Raw genomic sequence first — 15,477 nt, 5'->3', positions numbered from 1 at the left:
AAAATCATCCGATTCAAAAGAATCGGAACATCACAAAAAACACTCGGAGATCCCGATCTCATAGTAGATCGAGGGGATCTTCATCTTCTAAAAAAGTTAAAAGGAGATATAGATCTCCTTCATCATCATCCGATACATCGACTGAATTGGTTCAATGTCCTACAAAATCGGATTCCCCAAGAAAATGGGAGGATTTTAGAAGAAAAATGATGGAGGTCTTTGAGAATGCGGCCTCTACTCCCTCAAAGAAACCCCAAAAGAGCCAGACCCTGGTCGCTCCATTGGACGACACAGGGAAGTCGGGAAGTACTGCGGTAAAACCCAGTAGTATGGGTGAAGCCTGTAAAACTCGAGTCAACAAATTGTCGAGAAATCCTCGAGAGTCGAGTGTTTCACTGATACCTCCATAAAAAGCAGAAGTTGTCGCCGAAAACTTGACATCGAAGCCTAAAATGTCTTTGACGCCTTTGTCGAAGACTTCATCGGGATCGTCGAAGATTCCTTCGACACCATCGAAGAAACCCTCCATTCCTCCGACAAAAAATCAGGAGGAAGAGAGGAGATTTACGCCCTTACCAAAATCAGACTTTTTAAAGTCTGTCTTCAATTTTTGAAGAAACTGGCTTGGAGGATGAGGAAATCTCTCCTTTTGGAGTGCAATATAGCACTAGACAGGTTCCAGAGGAACCTATAGACCCTGCATCTAAGATGAGAGACCTGTGCGAGACTCTGCATTCTGCTAGTGGCATTGGCACATCACCTGAATTGGAGTTTGCTAGACCTGACCCTGCAGAACATGCAGATTCAGGGTACAGGAGTTTAATGAATAGAGTGGTAGAATATATGGGCTGGGGTAGAGCCTCACCCACTTTTGAACAGGACGAAATGACGGACATAATAGTTCGGGGCCCTCAGAAAGATCCAGTTCTCCCCTTCCATAGGGCACTTCAGAGAACAGTGGAAAAGAACTGGGAAACCCCTGACAACATTGCTGCAGTAAACAGCAATTTTCCGAAGAAGTATAGAACTTCTACTTCTGATCCCGAGTATCTGAATAGACATACCCCTCCAGAAAGTCTGGTTATTCAGGCTGCAACAACCTTGAGGCAAACTGCATATCCATCCAGACCTCCGGATAGGGAGGATAAGAAGGTTGCTGCTTGGGCCCGTAAGGTTTTTACTTCCAGTAGTATGGCCTTAAAGTCAACCAATGTCACCTGTACCCTGGCAAAGTTCACACATACCCTGTGGGAATGCATTTCGGTGGTGGCTGAACATATTCCGGAAGGCGAGGAAAGGAAAGACTTCCTGAATATTGTCAAAGACGGGAAGTAGGCAATGGGGGAATGTCTCCAGTCTGGACTGGATACTGCTGAAAGTATTAGAAGATTCATGGCATCAAGCACCGTGCTACGCAGTAAAGACTACAAAGCCATCTTCAGGAACGGCATCTTTACCCTCAGCCGCTCATGCAGCCGCCTCCAAATCACTCTGAGGCCTTATCATACAATACACCAGTGGGAAGCAGAATCTCTCAGCATCTGAAAGAATGGCGGGGCATTACTTCAGATGCTTGGACACTGGAAACAGTAGCTCAAGGTTACTGCCTCCCCTTCCTAAAAAGGCCTCAGGATCATCCACCGGGAGCCAACTCGGCCACAATTCCAGACCCACTCCTTTTGCAGGAAATTTTAACCCTGCTAGAGAAAGTTGCAATAGAGCATGTACCTGTAGCGGAAAGGAACAAGGGTTGGTACTCCCCTTATTTTCTCATCCCAAAGAAGGACGGAGGATTGAGACCCATCTTGGACTTAAGAAACTTAAACAAGTTCCTCAGAAAGGACAAGTTCAAGATAGTAACCCTTTCTCAGATCCTTCAGGCTCTTCAACTCCAAGACTGGTTGGTATCATTGGACCTTCAGGATGCTTACTTTCATGTGCCAATCCATCCCAAGCACAGAAAGTACCTGAGGTTCGCAGTTGGCGGTTCTCACTATCGGTTTCGAATTCTGCCATTCAGGCTGACCTCCGCCCGAGGGTTTTCACCAAGCTGATGGCGGTAGTGGCAGCGAGTCTCAGGAGAGGGGGGATTCCTGTCTACCCCTACCTGGACGACTGGTTGATCAGAGCACATTCTCCCGAACAAGCTCAAACATATCTGTTGATCACCTGTCACTTCCTTCACAATTTGGGCTTCTCCCTCATTTTCAAGAAGTCCCACATGATACCATCCCAAAGACTCCAGTTTATCGGAGCAGTCTTGGACACTTTCTCGGGCAAAGCCTCGCCTCCCGAGATAAGAGCTCTCCACATTCTGCAGATGGTAACAAAATTCCAAAAAGACCAGCATCTGCCGGCATTCGATTTTTTTGAGGTTGCTCGGCCTAATGGCATCCTGCATTTTTCTGGTGCTAGATGCCAGATTGAGAATGAGATCCCTTCATTGGGCCCTCAGGACTCAGTGGTCCCAGTTCTCGGGGAGTATGTTGGATCTTCTGCAAGTCCCGAGCGCAGTTGCTCAGGATCTACTATGGTGGGCTTGCAACATCATCCTCAAAGGGGAATCTTTTTGGCAACCATGGCCGGAGATAACAGTGGTAACAGACGCCTCACTCACAGGGCGGGGAGCTCATACCAACGATCTGACAATCAGCGGTCATTGGTCTCCATCGGAGTCCAAACTACACATCAACCTGTTGGAGCTGAGGGCAATCAGACTAGTGCTGAAGGCATTCCTGCCCTCTGTACAAGGAAAGAATGTCCTGATAATGACGGACAACACAGTGGCCATGTACTACCTCAACAAAAGAGGAGGCATAGGATCACTACCACTGTGCAGAGAAGCAATGGAGCTCTGGTTCTGGGCAATACGGGAAGAAATCTCTCTATCGGCAGTTCACCTAGCCGGAGAGCAGAACACGGCGGCAGACGCTCTGGGCAGGCAGAGCACAGTCTCCCACGAGTGGGAGTTAGCTCAGGAAGTCCTTCTGGAGATCTTCACCCTTTGGGGAACCCCTCAAGTGGATCTGTTCGTGACCGAGCCAAACCGGAAGTGCGAACAGTATTGCTCAAGGGAATTTCCCCCGAGAGGAGCTCTAGGAGACGAGTTTGTGGTGGACTGGGATTTCCCCCCTACTGTACGCATTTCCTCCAGTCCCTGTGATTCCTCAAGTAATCAGGAGATTGAGAAAGTTTAGGAAAACCATGATCCTAATTGCCCCGGATTGGGACAGGAGGACGTGGTACGCGGACCTTCTGGACATGTCCATCTGCACTCCAATACGTCTTCCGCAAAGAGAGGATCTTCTCTGGCAAGAGGAAGATCGGGTTCTCCGTCCAGAGGTCAAGACACTCAACCTTCACGCGTCGTTTCTGAGAGGTTGAGATACAAGGATTGGGATCTTCCGGATGACGTTATGGAGATTTTGCGTTCGGCCAGAAGGCCAGCAACGAAATCTTTGTACCGATGTCGTTGGAATAAGTTCAGTAACTGGTGCAAAGATAATGATGTGGACCCTTTTCAATGTGGCACCCCAAATGGTGCTTTCTTTCCGATTGCATCTAGCCAATCTGGGGCTCCAGATCAGAACAATTAAAGGATATCTTGCTGCGCTGTCAATTTTCAAGCGCTCCTCGGAAGAGGTTTCTTACTTCAAAATTCCATTAATCGTTCAGTTCCTGAAAGGACTTACCAATGAATATCCACCAGTACCGTTTCATGTCCCAACTTGGGATTTAAACTTAATTCTTACATTTCTAACTTGTATACCATTTGAGCGTCTGCATTCCTGTCCATTGAGACTTTTAACACTAAAAACGGTCCTCTTTGTGGCATTAACATCAGCCCGCAGGGTTGGTGAACTACAGGCTCTCTCATGTAAACCTCCATATACCATCTTTTACAAGGACAAGGTAGTTCTTAAGGTTAAACCATCTTTATTACCGAAAGTAGTTTCTGACTTCCATTTGTCACAAAAAATTATTTTACCAACATTCTATCCTCCTCCTCATTTGGGTAAAGAAGAGGAGAGATTGCATAGACTGGACCCCAAAAGGGCCCTCAGTTTTTACATTTCAAGAACGTCAAAATTACATCAAAATGACCAACTCTTTGTGGGTTAAACAGGTCGTAAATTGGGGTTAGCAGTGATAAAACAAACTATATCCCGCTGGATCATTCTGGCTATATTGCAATGCTACTGATTAGCAGGAAAAGACACACCCGATGGGCAAAGGGCTCTTCCATTAGGGGAATGACTACTTCTGCGGCTTTGAAGAGGGGAGTCCCTGCAAAAGACATTTGCTCGGCTACAACATGGGCATCAATGCATACCTTCATCAAGCATTACTGCTTAGATGCCTCCTCCTCCAATGAGGGTTTATTTGCCAGGGCGGTACTTCATTCCGTCCATGAAAACAATAACTAGCACTCCCACCTCCAAATTGATCACTGCTATGGGAGTCTATCACAAGATGAGGAATATGTGGGAGGACACAATCCATTCAAAGAACAAGTTACTTACCAACTGTAACGTTCTTTCGACTGGATGTTCCTCCCACGTATTCCTCATCGACCCGCCCAGCCTACCCCGCAGTACAGTTTACGTTTTCTTACACTTTCCTCTTACGATGGGCCCATCAGTCACAGGACACGTCTGAGTGTTCCACTAACATTTCCTCGAAAAAACAGAACCGAAGCCAACGGGCGCGGCTCGAGCTATTTATACCAGCAGTGACGTCGACACGGAACGGAGCCTGTCGAGGGACAATCGACGCCACGACCTCGAGTACAGCGCCCTCTGCTGAAAAAATAATTTCGAAGCAGCGAAGCTGGCGATAACGAATATCACAAGATGAGGAATACGTGGGAGGAACATCCAGTCGAAAGAACGTTACAGTTGGTAAGTAACTTATTCTTCTCCCCCTCCAATAGTTAGACAAACACCCTCCTTTCACTTTACTGGCCTTGTCACTATAGTGAGGGCTAAAGTAATGGTAGCAACTTTCTAAAGGGAATGTCAAATGTGACATACCACAGAAACCTGCCAGTCAGACCGAATGGACATTGTTGTGTAAAAAGAAATGTAAACCTTTTCCTCTCTGGCTGAGGGCCTGTTATCATGGGTTTGCATGAACCAAATACAGAAAATGTGGTAGAATGGTTTAATCAGATGTAGCGTTGAGCAACAGAGCTCTCTTATGCAGTCACCTTTGAACCAGGGCTGCTGCGTTCTGCCGTAACCTGGGCGGCATGAAAGAATGTAACTTCACCATAGCAGCATGTCTGGAAGGAAATGGAACTCTCACAGAATGCTGATTCAAAATAGCTGCACGTCTTGTTGAAGGTTTAAGCTGCATAAAGACATGCAGGCCAAACCAAAACCGCAGGGAACCTTGCAATTTCTGTACAAGTGCCCTAACCACAGGGCTAGTTTACTAAGTACAACCAACTCTTGTCACTACAACCCTTGGGGCATGTCATGGAAAGGTATGGGAGAATAAAGGTGGAATGGAGGAGGAGGGGGTGCCTGAGAGGAGCAGTTAGGAGGTGGTAGATATTAAGAGAAACGATGATTGAGCCCGAGAGGAGTAGTAAAGAAGTAGTAGTGCGGGAAGGAACAATAAGGAGGAGGTGGAGTGTACACTAAGTTAAGATGGAGGGGCGGAGAAGGAGAATAAGAGGAACAATTGGCGGCGCTAAAGGTAGCATCAAGTACTCAATTGATTCCTTCTCATTTACCTGGTCGTTTACACATTTGGACATGTGCGTAGTTATTTGTATCACCGGTAATCAAGGTTTATAATGAAATAAATCACTTTTAGGTAGGATTGGTTTGAGTAGGGTTGACCAGTGTTTTAGAATGTGTACTAGATTATTGAAATGGGAATGTGTCGATTTTAATTAGTTGGTGGGCCTCTGCATCAGTCAAAGCGTATGGAACATGGGCCATCATCCCCATGCCCAAAATGAATGGCGCAATATGAAAAACAATCATGAAAATGCATTTTTTTTCCTAGTCAATAAAAGCAATAATATCAAATATTGACTGAGGTTAAGAAACCCAAAACGTAACTAAAAATAAAATAATTCACACGATTGAGTGCAGAGGGTTGGTTCATGCACATATATCTAACATCTGTTTTTACTTTTTTTCAGGTTTTATATGTGGTGCCATAAAACATTATTTTACATTGTAATCATCAGCTATGTCTGCTCTTGATGTGTCCTTGAACAAATCGCCAGCCCTCCCTCCTATCACAAGTCAATGTGACAGAGCATTTCTCAAGAGCATTGATAAATACATTGCTGAAGAATTGCGACAACTGGGATGCGACGGTGAAAGAAATATTGAAAATATTTACTTGATCTACAGAGCTGTGTTTGACAAGGTACTGACATTTTTCAAAACCTTTGTCTTGGTTTCGTGGGGTGAGTGGGGAGTGCCCATGCCATGACACCCCAGAACCGTATTTTATTTGCAGTCATCAATTTTTTATAATTTGCTTAAAATCAAATAATGAAATCCCAAAACTCTTTACTTTTGGGATTTTGGAGCAAATGCAGAGCAGTTGTAGATTCTTTTGGATTTTTAAGAATGTATAATGCACGTCAACGTAACTTATCGTTTCACTTTTTATTTATGTGAAAGGATCTATGGATAGCACATTTTGTTTAGCATTCTGGTATTATACAGTTTGCTGAATTGATGAATGAGCTTGAAGCAAATATGCCTTGAAGGTGCATATAATATAGAGCAAAGTTAATAATAAAAGCGATTTGATCATGATGTCTATTGGACAACCTAAATGCTTCTTGGTTTCACCTAGATTTTTCTATTTAAGAGTGCTTAATATTTTCAACTTTAGACATCTCTGTGAGCAAAGACTTTACTAATTCTGTGTTGAGTGATGAAAGTGTACTTGCATAAAGTAAGTCTAATTTGCCTTTGTAGTGTGCAAAATAAAATAAACATATCTTTATAGACCAAGAGAGACCTGCTCCCAGTTTATAGCACGCGACATAGCCTCTGGCCATAAGTTGGAAAGGGGTCATTATCTCAAGTGATAATGACCACTGCTGTCTACAAGGCTATTAGCATATAGTATTAACAGCAGTATAGGTTTGGGGGTTTTGGTGAAGTAAAACATTGCTAATTGAATAGTGAGTGAAGTGGACCCAACCTGCTAGTAAATTAAATGTGTTTTTAATGATTAGTATTTAAATACTAAAATTGTCTTGTAAAGGTGTGTTTTTTAATTGTAAGCTTGGTTGAAATGGAATGATTTTAGCATGAATCTGCATTGGGTTTTATGTAATGATTAAGGTTTTCCACAAGAAAGTGAAAAAAAATGTCTATGTTTTAGCTTTCACTTAAGTGCATTACAATAAATGATGGATGTCACGTTGCAGGGCGTACCTGAAAAATTGATGCTTGCAGGGAGGAAGTGTCTTGTTGAAAGAAATCTTGGTTTGGGAAATTGCTTGGATGTTTCTTGAAAGCAGAGAATTACTTTCTACTGTTTCCCTGTCTGCTTTTCAAATCAGAATGCAGTCCAGAACTATGCATTCAGATAATTCTGATTGTCTCAGGGGAGGCCAATAATGACTTCCATTTGCTAGAGCAATATATTTGCAATATGCATGTTAAAATGTATATTTTTCAGTTATGTTACACTTTTTTCCCAAGTTTAGTAGTCTGTGTCTAACTAGTAGAGATTCCTTGAGGCAATTGGCACACTTTTGATGTTGCTCTCCTGTTAAAGGTTGGGTTAAATTGGTGGTGTTAGCTGTTTTACAAAATGGGGCATATAATAAAATCAGCAGTCTTTCTGGTAATCGTGTGATATCTAAGAAGTGAACTGTACGATGCTGGGTGAAACATTTGCATTCTCTCGCTGCATGAATTCAGTGGTAATTCTACTACAGGGATCTGCAACTTGGAGTTATCCACATGATTTGGACTATGATTCTCATGATCCCTCAATGTTGACTTTGTTGGCTATGGCTGATGGGAGTTGTGGTCCAAAACATCTGGAGGGCCAAATGCTGTAGACCCTTGTACTACTTAATGCAATACTTACTATGCTTAGTATATAACCATGTTCTATGCAATCACAGAAATGCAAACTCCTCTAACATTGAGCTGTGTGAAATAACGGCCAGTATTCTCCTGTGTGTGCTGTGCATTTATTAATATTTCTAATAACAGAAACACAAAACATCTGGGCAAGAATATTAATGATTTCAAATTGATTTATATTGAAGCTACAACCATTCAGCCTTGTAATCCAGATGTTCTCAGATTGATTCATTTCCATGAGATATTACAAGTTCAGTATATCTATAATTTCTATCATTCCTTGCCCAGTCAGTAAAACAAAGACACTCAAGCAAGCCTTTTTAAATTTCTCCCATGAAATTTAAAACCATTCATATAAGCCCTGAATTTTCCTTATGCACTTATGCAATGTTCTTAAGATCATCCTTTTTGCTGTCCACTTGTTATAACAAAGTATATGTAGCCCTTTACTGAGACTTGTTCTTCCTCCATGCAGAACGTTTGCTCGTATCAGCAGTGCTATGGTGATTTATTCCGATGTAATCTGTTCTTTGTTTTCGTCGCTAATGGTGCACTTCACTGTACTTTTAGCAATGCACCCACTATATAATATAATTATTACTACTTCTATATCAACTTTTTTAGCATGGGCCTTTGTGCACTGCGTCTGACCTGCACATATGTGGGGCTGATTTACTTAGCTAAATGTGGCTTAAGCAAGAACTTAAGTATGCTTTATTTCCCCCATATATTGAGCTTAGTAAATTTACTTAATAATAATTATTTTTTTTTTGCCTAGTCAACCAGCCCCACATATATGTATATATTGGGTTGATTTACTAAGTTCAACGTACACCAAAAAATGGCTTACTTTCAACTTACACAATTCTTTTTTAAGCTTTGTGAATTTAGTCTTACTTAGGCCACTGATTAACTTAGTAAATCAGCCCCACGTGTGTGTGTTGGTGTGTATATATCATTGAGTAGCATACTCTTGAGTAATCGGGATAATGTACATGTTATTTATAATCCATTATAAGATGAGGTTTCTTTTGAAGTTTATTGTGATGAATGCACATAGTATCCCAAAATATACATGTATAAGAGTGCATTTGTTCATTTGGATTTGCGATATAAGATGGCCGACTTGTTTTGCCACGATTTATCCTTTGACTTTGTAGTTATTGAAACTTGCAATAGACTGTCTTCCATTAAATGATATATATGGTGCTCTGTTGGAGCCAGCTGTATGTAACCTTCTGTGAGAAAGCTCACAGTGGGGAGTGAAATGTGTCCGGGCTTTTTTTGCCATGCTTGAATAATAGTATTAAGCCAATATGAGCTGCAGCATTGGAGGTTCTTTGTGGTGGGTTCCCCCAAAAGCATTACGCAACGCTTGCATTTTGTTTAATATGAAACAAAAACCGATTTATTTATAGGTTCACCTTTGAAACCAGACCAGTGTAATACAGTTAAATAAAATTATCAAAATTAGAATGTATTCAATCTCCAAGCCATTTCATCCTTAGTTCAATCAATCCAAGGCAATACAAAAAGATATGAACTTTAGTTTCAATAAAATTGTTGCATAATTGGCACAAACCTTTATCCAAAGTCAGTCTATGCCAAGCGGAATGGGAATACATTTAACCTACATTTTAAAAAGAAAGATCACTTATTTGTATTGGGCAATCTCTGCTATTTATCTATTTTATTTAGATCCAAGTCTTGATTAGCAACATACTTCTTTCTTATCTTAAAAATGATAAGAAATTACAATGAATAACATTTTCTGCACTTATCAATGCCATTTCATCTCCAATTACTCCATTTCATAGATGAATCACTCAGGAATTATTTGCAACAGACCTTTTGCCAAACAAATATTGTGTTTGCATTAACTAGGAGCTATTGGGAGCTGAGGCAATTTAACAAAACAGCCCACTTCGCTTGCCGATTTCAAAGTGCCACCCGACACCGCATTTGGGGCGAGTGTGGGAGCCATTAGCTGAGACCTTTTAGAATGTGACTTGACCCATTTCTGACATTTGTTTAGCTCTCTGAGAACTACAGTTGTAGCCTCGTGCCAGATATAGCCCTACGCCACCACCTGCTTCGGAAATAAAGTGCTTGATAACGTATTTGCTTACGTGGTAGTACTTGAGATTATTCTTATGTTGTCTGTAGGTACTGATGCTTTGCACACTTTAGTATTTCACAGGCCTGGCTCCAGGAATTTCTATCTGGGTAGACCAGGTTTGTGACCAGGAGGGCCCAGATTCTGTAGTACCCTAAACATTTTCTTCTTTTAAGTCAGATTTCTCAGATCCATGATCCAGCCAAAAGTCTTCCAGGATCTGGAAAAATCTATTTGCACCCTTTCATTGGTTTAGTCTGTTAGACTGCTTCATAAGGTGCAGAAGGCTGGATTCAAACCCAGGTTGTTAGAACCAGGGTTGACGCATTTGCCCACAAGACTACTTGAATGTCTGATAAAGATGCTTGTTAAGAGTGTACTCCATGGCAGATTTAAGGAAAAGAGATTCTTGGGCAAGGCTGTCGAAGAGTCCCGGGTAAGTGATGATGGGTGTGGAGCTTATGGCGGGAGTATTTAATGACTGTCACAAGTGCAACTAATGTTACATGTTTAAGTTGTCTTTGTCTACTATTGGAGCTGTTCGTTTAGGGGTATGACTCTGGCTGGAAATGTTCAAATGGGAAATCTGCTCTTGCCTTCCACCAGCTCGTCCCTTGCAAAATCACAGGCTCTCCAGTACCCCTTCCAAAGTCTTCTGCACTCTTCTTCCATTTGCTCCTTTATTTCCTTCCGTAAACTCAATCACTACTTTGACCTTCCATTTGCTACTCACTTCATCTTTCATACGCTCCCCCTTCTCCATAAGAATTTCTATTGCAAAAGCAGGAAATATGAAAGCTATATACTGCAGAACCCTTACAAGAGTCTGAGAGATTAATCCCAATTAATCACGCCCTAAGACAAATGTTTTGTACCTTTTTTCAACATAACGCTATAACTGAGCTGTAGAGAGCAAAAGATAAGCAGAAACAAGAGTGTGGCAATATCAATCTACCTATCTTCCCTTCCCATCTACTCTCCCCTTTCTATTCTATCCACTCCTCCTTCATCTTTCACCCCCTATCACCTTTCATTAGCTCCCCCTGACCATCATTCCCATTTACAACCACTCCCATCTATTCCACCGTACCCCCACCGTGTCTTCTTGGCCTGGCTAGGGAGAACCGAGGATGATGCCACCTCCACTTCTGTTGGGGCTGAGCAACAAGGCCAGCAGTCCTTATTCCATCTTAGATGGTGTGCACTCAACAATACCTCCTTGAATACTGTGGCTACTCCCAACAGGCCACAGAGGAGGAGCTTGTGGTCTAGCCGTCTTTTTGTGAAAGACAGCCCCCCCCAGCCCTCCTCGATAAATATTGAAGCAAGTAATAGGACATTTTGTTTCTTACAATATAACATTTTGAAGCACAAACTTGTATTTTATGTTGCAATTTTGCAATACATTGTAATTGAGCTGAGGGTGTGTGGGAGTGCTAACATGCAGGAGAGAGTGGCATCAGGAGATAGACAGTGCCGGTTGAGGGGTTTCCGACCTCCTGTTATCGCTCCTGGTTGGAATGTGAAAGGGAGGAGAGGCCACCGCTCCCCTGCCACCCCCTATAATCATTGTCTGATACATACTGTTTATAATATGCAATTGTCCACGATGACTTCTTGTTTGACATGTTTACTTTGCTACTGAATGTCACAATTTCGTTCAATAAATGTGGCCTTCTATTTTCCAAAGAAAGATATGCATGTCTCCTTGGCAGGCCCTGACCCCTGCGCTTCCCATCTATTAAACCATGAGTGGATCTTTTTTTTGAATGGCACATACTGCAAACTGAATCACTTCTAGGGGCACTGAATGTTGGTAGGAAACGCACTGTGATATTACATGATTTGCCCAGGATTACACACTTTGGTTAAGTGGTAAAGCCAAAATCTGAGCCCAGCCTTGAAATTTAGGTACTTGACCATACATCTTCCCAGCTCAAGTTGGTACAAATATGTATTGAAGTTTGGTTTTAAATACGTAAAATAATACAATCTGGAGTCTTTGCACACAAGTCACTCTTTGTACAGAATTGTAAATGGTCCTTATACCCGCTTACCATAGCTGCTACTTAACTTTTAAGTGATAGGGATTTAGTAAAAAAAGAAATTAATATGAATTGTATACTTTTAAACCAATGATTTTAAGACATGAAAATTGAATGTTTGTGACAACTGTGCCCTATCATTGGGACACCTGCGCCCTGTTTCCCTCCTGCCCTCTGGCCGCCCTCCTTGGGCCCGCTACCCTCCCGATCTAGTGAGGGCAAATATCTTGGGGTCATCTTCGACTCCTCTCTCTCCTTCACCCCTTACATTTTGGACCTTGCCAAGAAGGCCCACTTTCAACTTCACCTTCTTAGAGGCCTTCTCCCTTTCCTCACTGTCTCCAGAGCTCTGGTCCTCTCTAGGCTGGACTACTGCAATTCAGAATAGTGGTGCAAGACTTATCCTTGGCCTCAAGCCCAAGGACTGCATCTCTCCAGCTCTAAAATCTCTCCATTGGCTCCCGGTGGCCACGAGGATCAAATTCAAGACCCTCTGCATTATCCACAAGGCTTTCTGGGTCTTGGGACTCCGCTGTCTCCAACTTTCTCTCCCTAAATACCTCCCTGCTAGAGCCCTCTCCTCTTCTAACACCACCGCTCTGCTTATCAAACGCTTCTCCAAGCAGAGAGAGGAGGGAGGGTGGGGGTAGGCCTCGATCTTCGGCTAATGCCTCCTTTTGGAACAGCCTCCCTGCCCCTCTCAGACTTGAGCCGGACCTCCTAAAGTTCTGTAAAACTTCTCAAACATCTTCTTTTCTCTACCTCTTTCCCTCCCCTTCTAATTTCCCCACTGCCGCCGAGATTGGTGGCCTTGTCCTTCATCAGTCTAAAAGGCTACCAGGCCTTCCGCCCAGTCGACATCAGTACCCACCACCCTCAGCACTGCCCTTCCGGGTGTCAGTGCATCCCACCCCTTTGTGACACCTCCGCCCTAGCACTTAGCCAGTGGCCTCCTCCCCTGATACCCCTGGCACTTTCTCTCCTGGGCTCCCATTAGCACTTGCCCATACCTTGTTCCCTCCTCCCCCCACCCTTCTCTCTCTCATGCACTTCTCATCACTGCACTTGCAAGTCCGAATCAAAGCCTAGTAGGACCGTGATTGTTTATTTGCTGTTTTTGCTACTGTTTGTGTACTCCCCTTGTTCCCTCCCCACTTTTGCCTTGTGGTACCTGGAAACACAATTTTGTTGTATAGGTGCCTTATAAATAAAATAAAGAAAAATAAATGTGGAATTGTATTGTAAGTTTCTGTATTCGATGTTTCTCTTTACTTTTCTTTTTCCATTTTTTTTCTTTCTTTGCTAATTTTTTTGTAATGGTTGTAATAAGTAATACACGAAAGGTTTCACAAAACACCTACCCACCTGCACACGCACAAGGTGTGAAAATCCACTCTTGACACAGATAGAGAACTGTCTTATTTTATTTAGACAGAGGTACAGTTCTATATAAAATAATACATATTTTAATCATTAATACATTGATGACTTCAACATACTAAAACACCTAAAAATCACTAGAACAGCAACACAAAAGGTCTGGATTCTTTATTTTCCTCCTTATGACTCGAATCATAAGGAGGAAAATAAAGAGGGTTAACCTATTGTCAAAACCAGATCCCTCACTCCCCTACTAATCTCACTCATTATTGTGATAAGACCCAATTCAGACATGTTGTGTTGCTGTTCTAGTGATTAAGCGTATCTGTGAATGTTAGATCATGTGTTGATTTTTATGTGTTTTAGTATGTTGAAGTCTTCAATGTATTGTATACAATGATTAAAATGTGTATTATTTTATATAGAAGTGTACCTCTGTCTAAATAAAATAAAACACTTCTCTATCAGTGTCAAGAGTCGATTTTCACACCTTGTGCGTGTGAAGGTGGGAAGCTGTTTTGTGGAACCTTTTGTGTATTACATATATTTCGTCCTCCACACAGCCCCCGAAAAGAGGACAACCCAGCCCTGTAGAAGTACAGAAGGTCTGTAATAAACCATAAACAATTTTAAAAAAAAGTCAGTTTTGTACAGATTACTTTAAAATGCACAAGTCACATTATAAAACAACCCAACAATGTGTACATCATTGTATAAACGGGTTGAGTATTGGGGTAATTTTGTTTTGAATCCTAAATTGAATGGAGGGGACCACTACTGTTTGGGCTTATTTGCAAAAGGGCCCCTACAGGCAATTTAAATTGTTTCCACCAAGTATTGGAAAAGTAAACAGTAAAAACATAGGCAAAATCGCCTTTTCGTTTCAATTTTATACTACGTGTCTGGACAAGTGTAAATCTGTCCCACAATTAACAATTTGAAATCTGCTTGCTTTTACCAATAAAGCTACAATCTTTGGTGGTAATTCTCCAAGTCCTGTAGAATGGAAAAAGTGGCAGTAAAATGATTTGATCGTAGCTTTATTTTCCCCAATCCTGAATGGAAGCCTACATGCTCCAGAATGCCAATTAATGAGAATTTACAAAAAAATCTCATACAGACCGAAAGTGAAATTAAATGCCCAAGTCATTGTTTCACACAGCTTGTTCTGTACCTCTGTAATTACTAATCACACAACAATCACACTTAAATAGCATATTAAAAGCTTATATAATTTTCAGAAAAAAGTGCCAGTTACCTTTTACCACCACTAATCACTTCATGTTTTAAATAATCTGCTGCCAAGACATGTTTAAAATATAAGGCCTTACTGAGAGGGCCCGTGCAGCCCTATCTGACTTTGAGAGGAGAAAGTCAGAGCAAGGGTGCCACATGGGCATTTGTCACTTGTCCAACGGTTAACCCCACCTCTGATTGCACTCTGCAGGAAAAATGTAATTGGTCCTTTTTTTAGGTTTAACAGATATGCACCATTTATACTTTGCTAGCATCATAATAAGAAATTGTTTTTTTTCCCTTTACTTTATTTGTGTTTGGCAGAGAAACAGAAAAGCATGTGAATATTAGAGTGTAATGGTACAGGCAAGAGGGAATATAATACGGTTTGTAGTGAGTATGTCGAATGTCATTTTTTCGAATGCCATTTTGTTGAAGCCAAAATGACGGAAAAAAAATGTCAATTTTTGTTTTTGTTTTTAATGGGGGGGTTCCCCTCCAACCCCCTGTCTTTTTTATTTACACTTTTTTTTATACTAGCAAAACTACAAAAAAATATAACATAAAAAATACATTCAACATTTTTTTTCCGACGAAATGGCATTCGAAAAAAAAGATT

The 15,477-nt window shown here is 41.8% G+C and overlaps 1 protein-coding gene across 2 annotated transcripts in view; it reads left to right on the top strand.

The window, feature by feature from the left end:
* Positions 1-15,477, top strand: part of CLHC1 (clathrin heavy chain linker domain containing 1) — a 660,301-nt gene that overhangs the window by 210,394 nt on the left and 434,430 nt on the right. For both annotated transcript variants that reach the window (XM_069608240.1, XM_069608241.1), the window contains one exon: positions 6,158-6,390. In XM_069608240.1, coding sequence (XP_069464341.1) covers positions 6,208-6,390 — 183 coding nt within the window. In that variant the 5' untranslated portion in view covers positions 6,158-6,207. The remainder of the gene's footprint in view (positions 1-6,157; positions 6,391-15,477) is intronic.

This window comes from Ambystoma mexicanum, chromosome 4q, assembly GCF_040938575.1.
Source record: "Ambystoma mexicanum isolate Mex_15411 chromosome 4q, UKY_AmexF1_1, whole genome shotgun sequence".
In the NCBI taxonomy this organism is placed as follows: Eukaryota; Metazoa; Chordata; class Amphibia; order Caudata; family Ambystomatidae; genus Ambystoma; species Ambystoma mexicanum.
Note: the sequence above shows the minus strand (reverse complement) of the source record. Positions and strands in the feature narration are given on the sequence as shown.